This window comes from Diadema setosum, chromosome 8 (assembly GCF_964275005.1).
Source record: "Diadema setosum chromosome 8, eeDiaSeto1, whole genome shotgun sequence".
NCBI classification, from domain to species: Eukaryota; Metazoa; Echinodermata; class Echinoidea; order Diadematoida; family Diadematidae; genus Diadema; species Diadema setosum.
The window spans coordinates 22,500,805-22,517,419 of NC_092692.1; the positions used below are offsets into that span (position 1 = coordinate 22,500,805).

At 38.9% G+C, this 16,615-nt stretch overlaps 1 protein-coding gene across 1 annotated transcript; it reads left to right on the forward strand.

Annotated features, from left to right (window-relative positions):
* Window positions 1-5,974: 5,974 nt before the first annotated feature.
* On the forward strand, window positions 5,975-10,819 carry LOC140232290 (uncharacterized). Its single transcript, XM_072312419.1, has 3 exons — window positions 5,975-6,089; window positions 9,356-9,563; window positions 10,128-10,819. The coding sequence occupies exons 2-3, from the start codon at window positions 9,374-9,376 to the stop codon at window positions 10,361-10,363; spliced, it is 426 nt and encodes a 141-aa protein (XP_072168520.1). The 5' UTR covers window positions 5,975-6,089; window positions 9,356-9,373; the 3' UTR covers window positions 10,364-10,819.
* Window positions 10,820-16,615: the final 5,796 nt, after the last annotated feature.

Sequence of the window (16,615 nt, forward strand, 5' to 3'; positions counted from 1 at the left end):
TCCAACACGATTTTATGAATGTAGTCAGTAACAAACTGTAAAGATTTAGCTTTGGTATCATGAGAAACGAATAAACGCGAAACAATTCGAGTGAAAGAATCTATAATGGCGGAACCGAGCTTAATTTAAGCAAAGCACAAAATTGGACAGTCAGATTAATGCACACCCTATCCTTTTCCATAGTGTAAAGGAAGTTATGAATTTTTTTATTTATTTCATCTATAATCACGGATAAAACACCTACTTTCAGCTATAAGCTGATTTTCAGCACGGCCCTAAACATAGAGCGAATATTTACAAAATAAGTTACAATGGTTGAAAGTAATTTAGCAAACAGTTCTCCAACAGTCTGTTGATATGAATATTCAAATTAAGATTGATGAGTGAGTTGATGGTGTCATCACTTTACGATTTCCATTGATTTTGTGCAAATAAAATAAAATAACGAAAATTCAATTTTCCGCAATAAAATGCAAAACATATAATATTATTCCTGGCTGATAACTTCTAAATACAGTGTAGTTACAAATCAGGTATGTTATGTTAAGTGCCAATAAGAAACTTATAGGCCTGGGTGTGAGAGAATAAGATTTACGCCAGAGGGAAGTTGCTCATTCCATTTCCGACGCTTTAAGGGCCTATTCATTTCATATTTCGATGGAAAGACAAAGTTATAAATCTCAGTCCACTGGTTAGGATTCAATCATTATGTTCATTCTTTCTTTCTTTATTCCTGAGACAGACACACCACTCATAAACATTTATATCATTTTCATCTCCAATATTTAGATGAACTCCACAATAGAATTGTATACTCGTAATATTCCGTAAACGGCGTTGATTTAAATATTTTTTCTCTTCACAGAAATCATAGCTATGCAATCAAGATTTCTAGCATGGCATTTCAAGCAAGAACAGATAAAGAAAAGCGTTCTTTAGCCCGGAGGTCCCTTTAAACTGAGCGAGTAACATGCAGTTGGCGAAATTCATATCAATTGTGTCAAATTCCTCACATTATTTATTATGATTTCATATTATGTTGTCAATATGCACTGATCACAGGCACAACAGATGCCGTCACCCCTTCGATGACGTCACAAACAGCTGCAGCAAACACACGTATCGTAATTGAGCTCAAGAGCGCGCGGGGAGGGGGGGGGGAAGGTTGAACTTGCATACACCCCTGCAATTATTCATGTGGCTTCTAAGATCTACTGGATTGTATCCAACTGGGGCCATTAATATGCAATGGCTGTCTGTCTGGTTCTGCGTAACGGCAACGTCTGCTATTTTAAAGTATCTGTCCTGACTTAAAGGCAACATTTACCATTAGTGATTGGCAGATGACACAAAACCCAGCTTTAGTGCTTCAAAATAGTTTTAAAATGTGAGTCAAGGATGGAAACAACAAATAGGTAAATGTTGTGAAAAATGTTAATCAGTATATTCACTCTTAAGTATTGTTAAATATACAAAATGTGAATAATAGTTATAATAGAATTGTTTCTCGGAATAAACCGTGAACAGTTATGCCTTATTGAGAAAAATAGCGATATCTCCTTATATTTTAGGTTTTATTACAAAATTTTTATTTGGTAGGATGTTTTGTGATACAACTGACCGACACATATACATCAATTACCTAATGTGACAACTAGAACATTTGTTCAATGGTAAACAGTACCTTTAAGGCTGACCGATACGTATACGTGCCACCGCTCCATCTTTATACGAGGAATTAAGTCAAGCCTTCAGACATTTTTTTTTTTTTTTTAATTCTAGGAAAAGTTGAAAGCACGCATGCACATACCTATACTTAGTAACTTGCTCAATTATGAATGCTCGGGAACGTTTGGTTAAGTTTCCCTCCCATTGTATCATGTTAATGGGGAGTGGGAGGAGGAGACATGTACCCGTGTTTCTATATGACGTCCAACACACACACACACACACACACACACACACACACACACACACACACACACACTTCAGGTATATATATATATATATATATATATAGATCATCTACTCATGCTTTCCAGATTTCGATTTGTTATCAAGTTATACTCTGCAAAAAATTCGAATTGATTAATATCATGATAACTCAAGACATCAAAGGCTTCTTTTTTTTTTTTTTTGCTAAATGCAACGTCCTGTCAATCGACACATGCAAAATGTGACTTGACCATCATCCCTCGTATGATCATGAACGCCGTCTGTAACCTACCATCGATACAACATAAAATAATTTGTGTCATTTCCAGTGCAGCAAACCATCGGGCCCAGGCAGCTATAGATAACTGATACTTGCCTGGATTTACGTCGCCACCTGATGTGGAACTACTTCCGGGGTATAGCATCTTGGCGTGCGGAGAATAGATCTTTGAGGCTATTCCTGCCAAATCCTCAAAACTATACAGAGTCATTTGCAAACGACGCTTCTCAAGTATTAGGTTCATGACTGCCGACGTGTTTTCAGGGCAGGATACCGCCATTTTCCCTGTCGGCGATGTCAGTCTTGTTCTTTTGCACAGCCACAGTATTGAGCATACCGCCCTTCTATGATATATAGGTGGGAGCGGTTCACACCGGAGACCTTGCACATCGATTGTCGAGGAGCGTCCTTTCAATTAATAATTGCAGGAACCACATGGATCTCGATTACCTTAAAAGAATTCATACATTTAATTTGTCGTTCACATACGACCATTAGGAGAATATCTAACTCTTAAGTTACGGTCTATTCGATATAGAATGGGTTTGTACTGGCGATAATGATGAACAGCGCAGTGTCTTAGATTAGTGAAATTTAAGGCAATAACAACGACTAGACTTTAACCCCAACAACTCAGCAGTATTGATATAACGTTAAAGCGTTGTTGTACTCGTGTAGAATGATTTCAATGAGGATTTCAGAAAATCTCCATACATCAAATTTGTCTCTTGAAATCCCATCTTCAGTAGATCAAAACGCGCGCGCTACGCCTCATACCACACTTGCCATGGTATGCCATCCAAGAATGACCAGGCAGTCGGCATCAGCTGATCAGTAGATTGGCCAAAACCGTCGTTCTTCTCTTTTTCTTCAAACGCAGCAGTGAGATCAGAGAGATAGCAGAATTACAGCGCCAAACCCGCTGGTTGTGGTGGTCTACGACCTTAATCTGTTCTATAACTTGTAGGCAATCCCAGTGTCAAACTTGTCACTCGAAATCAAGTATCATGGTATTGGCTATATCGTATGTCAACGCTGCCGTCTCTATACAGTCCTCGTTTTTCGTCCTTGCGTCACACGGGATCTTATACCGAACCAATTATCAAATATGCATCTGCACCGCATTATGTGCAGAGCTCAACATCATCGCGGAGTAATTCATTGAACACAGGGCTTCACGGTAGCCAACGACTCGGCACGCACCATTTGCTGTCTTTGGCGGGCACAAGGTGTATAAACATAATTTTAAACTCCCACCCAAACCAGCCGCTAGTGGCAATAGACATTCAGAATATTGACCCCATAGCTACCGCAGTACTTTTCATAATCCGATGTGTCTCAGTTCCTGTAATGATAGACAGGAGTAGGCCTGTAGAAGTAAAGTATAGCAGAAAGTGTACTATTATGACTTGTGTTATTATTCTTTTCATTATGGTACTGGCTGCGTATTCATATCGGCTATCAGATAATAACAGTTAACATTGTTTATGTTATAACTTTTTACTGATTATGGAGGATGGTATCCATCAGTAAAGTCATAACAAGGAAATTGCTGTGTGTTAACTTTGCATGTATAACACTATCAACGAATGTTTTGCTATGTTACTATCACTCAGTAATAGACAATAATCAGATAAATGCATGGGTCTGCTTGTCTCTAGACTATGAAAATTATCTCAGGCATTGGAAATATGACTCTTTTCACAACCACTCAAGTGCGCTACCACTGCAAAACTCTTCGTTTCTTATGGTGTATGAACTCCATGCGTCTGATAAGAATCCGAACAGTTATAGCAGTCCTGAATCATATCATATAGCCGATATAACTGGTATGCTCCGGCATCTCATTTTATGGCACACTGTGTAGCACTCCAGCGGCTAAATTCCTGCTTGTTTTACGGTGACTCATCTCCGTCGCGCTTTTGATAAATCCCCGCCGATATGTTTGCCCGTGGTGTGCGTACCCTTTCTTTCAATAGAAAAAAAACGTCGCCGTTCACCTGTGATATCCGTGGGTATGGCGAAAGGGAGGCTGCAGATGGTGTAGAGTTGCTGGATTGACAGGGGAACATGACGGGAAGGACGTCCCACCTGCTATCAAAGTAAGAAGGTACGTACAACGTACACTAACCTGATGGACACTTTATACCTGATACCGGTTCTTCCAGTGGTTCTCGAGGGGTCCGATTGACACACCACAAACATTGATCATGGTACAATTCGATATTCTATATTTGGTTAATTTTAGAATGGTCTTCATCAATAAACATCAGAATCTATTACTATAACCACAATGTGTGAATCCTTCTGAAATGATGAATGCGTGAAAGAACTTGCTACATGTACTTAAAACATAATCACTACTTGAATTTTGTGCGTCAGTCTACTATGAAGTCAAAACTTATCCTCTAAGACCACGGGGATCGACAGGCCCTGTTTTTCATTCGGTGTTACCCATGTGATTCCCGTTGGCCAGAAGAATACAGAATTATCTAATGTAGGTTGAAAGCAAGTAAAGAAAGATCCACCACAAAGTTTTGCCCACTGTCCTTTGAGTGACAAAAGAATTTGAATACATGTATCAATTTCACATACTATTTGCTTTATAGCATATACAAAGCATTTCTTATTTCTTTTATCATGTCATGATTATTATGTAGTATAAGTGGGGCGTAATTCATGAAAATGTAACAAAATGACCATGGTCTGTGGTGATCTTTTGTGACTTTTAAGAATAGAAAATATTAACTATGCTGTCAGTATCAAAGGTATTAGGATTATCGTAAACTAAGATTTCTAATAAGCTCCTAACTTTCCCGGAGGTTTGTAGGCTGACATAGACCCTACCATCAATTCTTTGCTGATACCGCACTCATACGTCCGCTAGATCACGAAACATCCTTCCATTTATCTCGAATAAACATACAAAGACATATTGCTTTGCAAAATAGAAACACTTTCAAAGCCATTAAATTCTTTGTCTGGAGGCAAAATGAACATTGTGCTGATGAATCTCTCCCTTTAATAACCCACTCTGATCGCCCCAACCATCCCTTGTACACCTCTGTGAGATAAGCACCTGTCACATTGCACCGATCAAAGGTTTGCCTCCAATCATACATACATTATGTGTGAGTGTATGCGTTTGCATGTGCACTTTTGGGTGCTGTGTATGAGTTCGGGTGTGTTTTTGATATGTGTTAAAATATGAAATGTTCGCTGCGTTTGGCAGATCGTGGGAGATAATGGATATGAAAATTAGGCGGAACCGCCGACACTAAATCTTAATGACTATCAAGGGCTCTAATATCCAATCGATACTGAAGCCTTGAGTGACGCAAATTTTAGCCCGTTATTAATTTATTTGTTGTACAGGTTTTCGACGTAAGCACATAGTTCCTATGCACGTACTCAGACATGCACTTGGTCATGATACAAACTGTGCGCTTAATTCATTATGTCCGAGCACAGTCACGCAATCATACATAAATACATGATCTGCATCATTTCGGTGTAGATCGTGTCCTGACAGGGTCGCAGTACCTTGCCAGTAAGTTGAGGATATAGCCGCTCATACTGATGTCTTCGTTATCGGTCTGACAGTCTTTTATTCATGTATTCATAATCGTCTGTGCCATAGATACACTTGACCCGGCCGAGGGGCGAAACGGAGTTACTCATCACAGGTAGTAGGTGGAGCCATTGGTGCATGCAGTAAATAGTGCGGATTAGTCATGATCTGGCATTCGGCTGCTAGGAAGAACACAGATTGATGAAAATACACACCTCCACGACGTATTCCATTCCCAACGTAGTCAAATCCTTAAGTTATCAACATACTACACGTGAAGCTGACTCCATCCATACAACTTTTGTGAGTATGTCAAAGTCAGACATTCTGCATTTAGATTGATTCTGTGATTTACTCTGCTGTTTTTCACCGAAAGATGACATTTTACAGTACCCAGCTAGGTCTCATTCAGTCTCATCATATCAATGAAGTCACACTTCCCTGCCTTCTAAAAAGCATTCGTGCATATCAATCAATTCACAAAGTGTGTTCGACTGTGTGTTGCAGCTCCATGCAGTTAGTTAGGAATGCCTTGATAGAGTCTTTATGTGAATTTAATAATTGGATTTCCAAAGACGATTGTAGACCGTATGGAGATGCATATGTTCTTTCAATGGAAGTAACTATCCAGGATGATGTTATGATGCGAGTCAACCGCAAGGATTAGGAAGATGGCATTATACATTACCTGAAAAGGCCACTCAGATCTGTCGAAACCCATCCTTGATGCGAATGATCTCATGGCTTTGCGATTTGAACGTGAAGATGCATGGGCAATTACTTTCCTATACTGTCCTTAAACTGAAATACAAACAACCCTGTTTATCAGTCTTCCCATTCATCGCACAAAGTTCTACCATTTAAGCCTGATTCATTGTTGCCGGGTTATTAGAGATGTTTTCATACGAATTTATTATTGTGATAAAAGCTGTAGAGCATTTAAACAAAACCTGCTGAACAGAATACATTTCGCAATCTACGCGACTGTGACTTCACTTAATGTTATGTACTGGAGGATTTGACCCATATACGAAAGACATCGTGCTCATGGAAAAAGTAAACTCTCCATCAATAAGGTATATACGATTCACATGACCTATACCTTACTTAATTTCATATACCTGTAGAAATATCTTTCGAAATTAAAGGGCAAGTCTGGACCAAATAAAAGCTAGTCTCATTAGTAGGAGTAAAATGGTACAAGAGCAACAGCGAAAATTTGACCACATCGGGTAAAGATTAAGGACGTTATGAAATTATGAAGTTTCGCTTATTTTCAGAAAACAGTTCCAACACAGGTAATAAGAATTGGTGAAGGAGTGAATTGATGATACCGTCGCCTCTGAACTGGCCATATAGTTCTACACTAAATCTTGAAAGTAGTATGATGTTATTCAACCAAGAGTAATATTGTGTTTTACACTTTGATAGCAGGAAAACTGTATTTTTGTCGGTCTTTTTTTTTGTACACAATCGACGAAAAATTATGAGATAATGACACCATCAGCTCACTCTATTGAGTAAAATTAATTCATATCAACTGTTGGATGACTGTTTATGCAAAAATTAGGAAAACTTCACAATTTCATAACTTCCCTGGCATTAATCCGATCTTGATCAAATTTTCACTGTTGTATCCTTTCTTTTGAGACGAACTTCAAAATTGTCCCGAATTCTCCCTTAACTATCTGCGTCTGCTTGGAAGTAGTGAAGAGAAATGTGTCCGAAAGGTGCATAATTCTGAGGAGGAACACTGTAACAAGTTGCTTGAACCCTGGGAACTTCTTGTAGGATTCAGTTCTATAACTTAATAATTGATGAAGCTGATATAAATGTCCTGACAGAACCCCAAGACATTGCATGTCAGTGTAAAAAAAAGAAGCAAATATCGTAATAAAAGATTGTGTTTTAAAACTGAGCATATTTCTGCAAATAGTGATAAACAGTAGAAGGAGAATGAAACTCAAATTATGTATATTGAGTGAATGCCACAATATTTTAGTACGAACACACAAGTGAAGTTCGAGGAAATCGAACAATCTGTTCAAAGGTTATGAGTTTTAGCCGCAATCGCTGGATGAGAAGACTAACATTTCATGACGTCATGCATGAGAATCTATGGGAGAAAATTGAATTCCTCATATTTTGATATTTCTTGGTGACGTCTCGGAGACGTCGAGGAGACGTTATGCGACTTCCGGACGAATAAATTACCACCTAATTTGGAGACGTATCTGAAGTCGCCGTGGTGTCGGTCTCTGGGTGGGAGCGCAAGCCATCTTCTTGTCTTGTGAGTCGCACGAGTGGCGGCGACGTCTTCTCGCAGTGAGATAGGCCCTTTCGTATAGCGGAATCGTAAAGGCCTATCTCCCTGCGTCGGTCCTTTCATATACAAGCACGAGCTTCTTTGTGGTTTCGTCAAAGTCCAAACACAAGTAAAAAAGAATGAAATTCCCTCGACATGTTACTGATATATATGTATTCCCCTTGCTTTCTGAAAGAGGTAAGTCAAGTGCTCTTTCATTCAGCTAAAAGGATGAAAATATGTTTGATTCTCTTTAGATTTCCTTCACGTCTTTGTTCTTCAGTTACGTTAAGAACTGTTGTAGTCTTCTCATCCAACGATGGCAGCATGCACTGAAACTTTAAAAGCTCTTTACTTTTGAACGGATTTTCAGAATTTCTCTGAACTTCAGTGATGTGTTCTACAGTCCTGTACTAATTTTGCCTCGTCATATAGGCCTGTATAAAGCCGTCGAACGTTTTTGAAAGTGGAGAGGGGGAATCTTGAGAAAAACTTGCAGTTTATTGGGTTTATATGCTTTTGATGCACATATATATGTTTGTTTTAAGTTTGTTTTGCTGATTTCATTGTTGTAGCGTACTTTTGTGCAGTTTTGTTTGTTAGGTTCTCAAAGCTGTGTGTGAATATGTGTGTGGGTTTGGATGTAACTTTCAAGCTCTCATCCATTTCGTGGCTCGAGGTTGAGACTGTTAGGTTGCCAGAAAATCGCACTGTTGCCAAGATGATACTTTTTTTTTTCATTTCTATGATACTCTTTCTCGAAGTAAATCTCAGGAAACGTGATCTGTTGTTAGTTTTACAGAAGAGAGAGGGAGGAGAAAAAAGACAATACACAGTTCCCAGAGAGATACATGCCTCCATGAAGCATCATGACTCGTGCCATCCAAGATTCTTCCGGACTTAACAGATACTTAGGAGAAGAACAAGTTAGTACAATCACGCCACTGAAATGGCTATGCCGAAGATCCCACAGGGATACACAGCTCGCGATACAGTGGGCAAGAGCCGTCGTAAAATTGTGCTTTTAAATGTTACGTTGTAGTGTGACCACAAGCGGATATGGTCAGCGAGTGGACGAAAACAATTCTTATCAAAGTGAGAACATGAAAGCGTGACTCATTGTGCTGCTACAACTTCATCTAACAATTTCTGATTTCAATGCACTAAAGTACTTCAAATTCAACTGCTAAATCAATGAGCCTAACTTATCGTTGTCAAGATACATCAATTCATTACGATACTTTTTTTCCTCATTATTCTCAAGTTTTCTTGATGAACGACTATGGCGTCGTCGTCAGCGACCAGCGTAAATGACACGGTCAGTCCGGCCATCGCTGAAGCGATTAATGCTGCTCACGCCCTCTACGACGAATTCTACAATAGTCGCCAGTTCGACAAAGTGGTTGAATCCATCTACGCTGAGGACTGCTGCATCATGATGGAAGGTCGTGACGTCATCAGAGGGAGAAAAGGTTGGCTAGATTTCATCTACAAGTTTATCTCAGTGTATGACCCTTAGAACGATGTTCAGTAGCTGATCTTAGTGAGTATACTTCAGAGATTTCTATCAGAAGATTTCACTCGAAGTTGCATTTCGGGATGGGTATAGATTATCCGAAATCATCAAATCCGAACACTTACATTATTAGGTTATAGATTAATGAATAACCAAAAATGCATGCTCCTCTCCCTTCTTTCAACAATCCATTTTAACAGCTATTTGATTTTTTCATTTGATTCTCATCAATTTCGTGACACACGAGTAAATTTGTTAATGAAGAAGTGAAACATACCTCGTATTAAGAACCGCGTACACATGGCGTTACCACAAACCTCTCTTCCTCATAATAGGCCTACATCACTCATGCAAACCAAAACAACACATACTCGGTACTCCATATATATATATATTTTTTTTTTTTATGTAGGTTATCGTAGACTGTTAACAGGCTAATGAATTATCTTGTCTTGACTTAATGAAACACTTCTAGCGCGCAAATTTCAATCTTATATACATACCATTTTCTCTCTTTCAGCATTGTTTGAGCTTCTCAGCCAGTTTTCGCAGCACCCGAGCCACCATCGCGTTGAGAGCACTGCCTTGGAGATTCGCGAAATAACTGCACCGGGTCAGCGAATTTACGAGTTAGGACGCTATTCATTTTATGATGTACCCAATACAGGCCGTGCCGATGGCAAACATGTGATTGTGTGGAGCAGAATCGACGGGAAATATCTTATTACTCTACAGAGCATCAATCCAATAACATAGAAGAAAATGATAACAACGAACTATTTTCTTCTTAGAGCTATCGGCAATATTATCATGACTGCTGCGTGGAAATTAAGGGAAACTAATGCAGGCATATCCCTAGCCAAGCCAGGTGAGAATGGACATTGAAAATGACGCTTTCATGGAGGGACGCAATGAACTGTCTGAAAACGCAACAACCACGACAACAGGGAGAGTTTCTCTCTTGTGATGTTAGTATACTGTGCATCAACTTGATGGATTTCAGATGGACAACTCAATACAGATAAATCAGTGTGAAAATGGACTGTTTCAATCTGTGATAACATGTTACTTCAGACCACTGACAACGGAATACAATGTGTACTCATGGATTAGCTAAAATTTTTGTATCGACTTCAGATCGTTAATTTTTTTCGACGCTGAGATAGAGTTCACTTTCAATTGTTTCTGTGCATATTAAACAACTAACCTGTTCCCTGCCGCAGTAAAATGTCTATAAAGTGAAAATAAGCATGCTTGGAGATACTAATGATAAGATGATTGCATCACCTTCCCTCCCCCTCCCCCCCCCCCCCCCCACACACACACAAAGAAAGAAAAAGAAAAGAAGAAATTATAATAATGTGTATGATGCCCAAAATACGCCTGGTAAACAAAAATATGGAAATTAGGAAATGTTACAAACCAGGTGACATTCATGACATGTTCAGAAGTGTTCAATAGCAGATATGTCGCGAGTGAAAGTCATGTCAGAAACTGCTCTCCACTGTCCTTGTTTAAAGACATGTCTCCAAAGGCAACCGAGAGAGGACGGAATGTAAGCTAAGAAAAGATGGCACTGCTGAAAATCCAATGGCGGAGAAGGCAAAAAGCGCATCCCACTGGTCATATCTATAGCTGTATCAAGAATACTAGAACCATATCTGACTCTTTCCGCGAGAGCTGAGAACTTGTCAATAACGACAAAAAGAGTGTGATAGTATAGATTACATGTCATCATTATATCAGAAACATATCTATATTTGGAAATGAGTACACCTGTCAAAATCACTATTATTACTGTTCTTATTGATATCTTGGTGTAGATAGGGAAATACAGGTATAAGAATCATCACACTTGGCGCAAAGCTGTAAGTAGAATTAAACTATTAATAGGAGCATGATTATTGTTAAACAGCAGTAACTCTTGGACAAGTGCTATGGTATAAATGACAAAAATCCTCATTTTGCTTTTTGCTACAGGAAGATGCCAATCTATAGCAAAAAAAAAAAAAATGCTATCCTCACATCTTTCATGATGAAATAAGAACCAGATTGACCTGAATCAATTGCTGCCGCACTAAAAATTATATTACAACATAATCATAATGGTACAGTATGTGATCTCTGTAACTCGTTGTAGAAGGGAAAGAACATTGTGCAGATTAGACAGTATAAGTGCGTTAAAGTGTCATAGGTCAAGCAGGATAAATTTATAAATCCAAACTGCACATGAATTTAAAAGTTGATGTCATGAGGATGATAGTGTTCATAATGAATCTGTAAACGCTGATCTTTCATACGTGTTTATGTAGAATTTCAACGAATGAAATGAAATAAGATGTATTGTATGGCTCACGTTAATAAAGAAAAATAAAAAGTCATAATGCACACAACCTCCTGATTTTTTTTTATTTTTTTTTATAGATATGTTATTATTGTGATTAACATTATTACCGTACTCTTTTTTGTAGCCTCTTGCGCTAATCCTGAAATAAGAAGCAAGAGGATGGCTGGAAGTTGAGAGAATAGAATATGGTTGTATACCTATCGGATGCATTTCTACACAAAAACAAAATGAATAGAACAGATTTGATTTCATGTTATATAATGTATGCCCCCTGGGAAGGCATCTTTTATTCTCGCTATCGGTCCTATGGTAGCTTACTCATGTGCCTCTTCAGTGGTCCACATCACACAACTCCAAACAATCAATTTTCCTCGACGTGTTTCTGACATATATGTATTCCCCTTGCTTTCTGAAAGAGGTAAGTTAGGCTCCTATTGGTAACCAGCATTATACAGGTCCCCACTTTAGACTAAAACTAAATTACCTTTCATTTTCACAATGTCATGTACACGTATTGTCGTAATGCAAGACGGAATATCTATTGGTGCTGATTGTTTACCAGTAGAAGTAATGAATGGCACAGGACTATGATATCAACAAGTTACCCTGTCGATGAGAGCTACCCAACCACATTCCTATCAGATACCAGTCAGATACTCCAGTAAGCAGGGAGCTGGAATTCCCGGTCCTCGGGAATTGTTGTAGCGCCATCTATGGGAGCCTTCCGTAATAGACCAACGGCTGATAACAGCGGCTAGTGTATGTTCTTGTATTTGCTTATATCTATGTGCTTGTAAATAATACATATTTTTAAATAAACTGTATTATGGTGTAAATAACACTCGAATGGAAGTAAATTACGGTAAATACACACAGTCTGCAAGAATCTCCAGTTAACTGAAGGAGGCAGACTTAACCAGAAGAAGAAGAAGAAGAAGAAGAAGAAGAAGAAGAGGAAGAAGAAGAAGAAGAAGAAAGAATGAGAACCAGAATGAGACACATTGTTCTCTGCTCATGGTTTTGCATTACGAATCACCCTAACTCACACACACGCACATTGTGGCGCAAATGATTGTGACGTATTATGACGTAACAAAGACAAAATATAAAATCTGCGCAAAGGTCGAGATAAATGCGCAAATCCAGACCTATCCCGAGTGACGTGACGCACATGTCAGGAGCTGTGAGCTACCTAGGTGACCGATGCAACCAAACAAGACCACGAACTTCACATACTAAGTTTACAACAGAAAGTATTGGTGAAGTCAGAAAGTCGCGAAGTAAAAATAACTAAATAAATACATTAAAAATCCACTGCAGCTGTAGCACCTTACATCACCGGATAATGGTGAGTTGATGGCAATGTCACCGCGTAACGTTGTACAAAATTGATGTGATCTGTCGATTACGTCGAGTCTCTTAGTAACTGAAATAAATGTGTGAAGAAGGTGTACATTTCCAACTATAAAGATAAGACCTGAAGAAAAACGGTTCAGCCACGTCTCTGAGGGCCAAAGTAGCATCGGATGTTCTAGTCCCGCTGCAAGAACCAAATGAAAGTTATCGATATCTATGTGATGCACATAAAATATTCCCAATCTAAATTTCAAGGACTCTATGATAATACTCAGTGTGATTTGTTGGGAATTGTATGCATGGTCAATACACCAATGTATGAGAATTATTTTACGTAAACATTCTACCAACACGCCCCCCCCCCCCCCGCCAGACTATATTCATTTTACACATGCAAATATGCATTATCAAATATTGTGAATCTGCGTGGCATAATGTGGATGGACAGTGGATGCGTTGTCTTGGATCACGTAATGACCATTATTTTGTTCAAATGAGATAGGCAGTGACCACACAAAATTCGAACAGTAACAGCAACTAAAACCTCACCAGCCTGTTCAGACCGCGGATACCGGTACTCATAGGCAACTTTCATCACTTGAGGAGCTCGATCCATGCTTTGATCGTGCATTTCACATTGTGCGTTCTTACTGGATGGTGGTGGTTTATTATGTCACCATATCTCACTGTTGTTTGTCTGATCAGCAGGACCGCCGCAAGTCATACGAAGTATCAACCTCAGATGGAGCTACAGCAAGGTTGCCGGTTGTGGAAGAAGAACAATCCGTGGATTTCAGCAGGGAATGTTGTAACAGTCAACACTCGATTGCACGATTTGACCTTGGGGTTGGGGTAGATCTGGATTGCCTACGTTTCATCTCTTCGCATATATCACCTAGGCTGACACCCCAAACCCTCAAGACTTCTGAAATACACGAATTCCCTCCTGAAAAACTTCCAAAATATCCAAAGCAAGAAATACCATCTGACAGAGGAGAACGTCAGGGAAGTGTCGAAGCAGCAATGCAGTCCCTGTCTTTATCGGATATCAATTTACAGGATCCCAATGTCATCAAAGAAAATCGCACAATGGAGCAGGCAGGCACAAATCATAAAGAGTATCGCACCAGCCTGTCAAATATCGGTAGCAGTATAGTGAAATCGATACACACATTTTGCAGCGAAAACAACAACTCAAACCTCATCGCATACACACCGATGGCGTGTCCGAAGGGCGGATGCATCGAGCGTGGAGACATCTCCTGGAATTACAGCACCCTGGTGTCAGCGGCAGACGATGACGGCCAAATCGGAGAGCCACTACTGTCCCTTCGTCGCAGTAACACCGAGAGTGGCAGCAGAAAACGACCAGGAAAGCACGTCTCCTTCAAAGTTTCCCCATCTGTTAAGTGGTTTAGTCCAGACGATTTCATCCAGCGTGGACCAGGAAGACTCAGAAGTCTAGAATGGTTGCCATTTTTAAAGCACCTCACATGGCCGAGCAAGTCATCGACCAGAGAGACAAGAAATTACTCAAAGCTTGCCCCCATTTTGAAGAAAAAACACAGACGTTTAGTATAATAGAGGGCTAGTAAGATAAAAGAGAAATAGGCTAGCTCATGTCAATCTAACGACTTTTCCAACACAACAATTTTGAAATGATCTCACTGCATGATGTTCAGAGAGCCAAACATTTTTTTTTTTTGATCGCAAAATCGCAATATGAAACAGTCCGACATTGACACCTTAACTCTACAGCCTGCTATTGAGAGAGAATGCGCTTGAAGACGGAAAAGAAAATGCCACAAATCAAAGATCACAGCAAATATCTAATTCACAGAGTACTATGTCCTTTTTATTTCATAAGCACGAAATTGCTAAAGTCTACATCATTTCAAGGCATTGCTACTTTCTTATTGTTGATTCTGAACAACTATCATTATGTTGTAAACTGGAAAATAACTACCCCCCCCAAAAAAAAAATAACTGAATAAAATGAAACAACGCTCATCACTAAGATGCTGTAAACTGAACCCTTGATATAATATTTATAGAGTTTCGACAGCGTAACCGTTTATTTCACAGACACACACCGACACGTAGGTCCATAGATACACACACCATTATACGCACAAACAACATACATACACACTCACATGACACTGTGTGCTACGAGCAATATGCCTTTCGCCATGGTACACGTTCAAGATAGCTGACAACATTGGTGCAAAACATTCTTTATTCAAAACTAAAGGTGGCAAGTTTATTGAATTACACGATCACATTGTACAAGATCCTCGGTAATTTACAAGTAACATAATTATGAACAAAGTAATTACCAGTCTCGTAAATGATATGTACAATTATCAAGTTATGCGTCTTCCCCGCACCTTGCCGAGCGATGAAGACCGCTATCATCTCCGTGAGCTGACTGATTATATCTACTATTGTAACTGATTGCTTGTTATACCTGATTGATGAAATTACTTAAAGAACAACTAGTTTGATACAAAAAGTGAGCAAAGCAAGGATGGTATTTTAACACAGAAATAAACAACAAAAAAGCAACTGTCACTGCAACTTCTACCACTACAAAATAATTAGAAAACATGAGAGAGAGAGAGAGAGAGGGGGGGGGGGGGGAGGGAGAAAAAGAAAGATTGCTTGACGCAACCATGCATGCATGAGCTAAATTATGATACAGACATTTGTTTTGATGTTTCTGACACCACTGGTTTCTGATTCCAATGTTTTTGTGTTTCTGAGTGCTGTTGCTGTTATATTGAGAGAAATAATTTATTATTGAATTGTCTCTAATGCTTTTACGCCCATTTCTACAACAAGATATACACAAAGAAACATTCTACTACAAAGAAATAAAACATTATACGAGTTGTATATACTTCCTTTGTGGTATTATTTCACTATCCAACAGAGAGAGTAATAATAGGAAAGAAAAAAAAAGTGTTTAAGAAATAAACTACGTGGAGTCTCACGTTTAATGCAACATTGCCTATTCGAATTTACAAAGTTATCCAAGGCGCTTTACCGCACGTATGTACACTAAAAATGTTAGAATCGCAACATGCGCTGATGTTTCCATGTTAGTAAGAATAGAGCATGTTATTGTCTTATATCAAAAATGTTACAATTTGTTACAGTAGGCTCAGCTAGTTTGTGGTTTGTTTGTTCGTTCATAATTATTGTCTGTGCATTTTAATATTCTCATTTACAATACTTTTCGAACAGAAAACCCACCCACGCATTGTGGATTGTCCTCATGAAACTCAAAAAGATATTAATTT

Coding starts and splice junctions, on each gene's coding strand:
- LOC140232290 (XM_072312419.1), top strand. CDS start 9,374: ATGGCGTCGTCGTCAGCGACCAGCGTAAATGACACGGTCAGTCCGGCC. Junction 9,564..10,127: donor CGTCATCAGAGGGAGAAAAG/GTTGGCTAGATT, acceptor TCTCTCTTTCAG/CATTGTTTGAGCTTCTCAGC.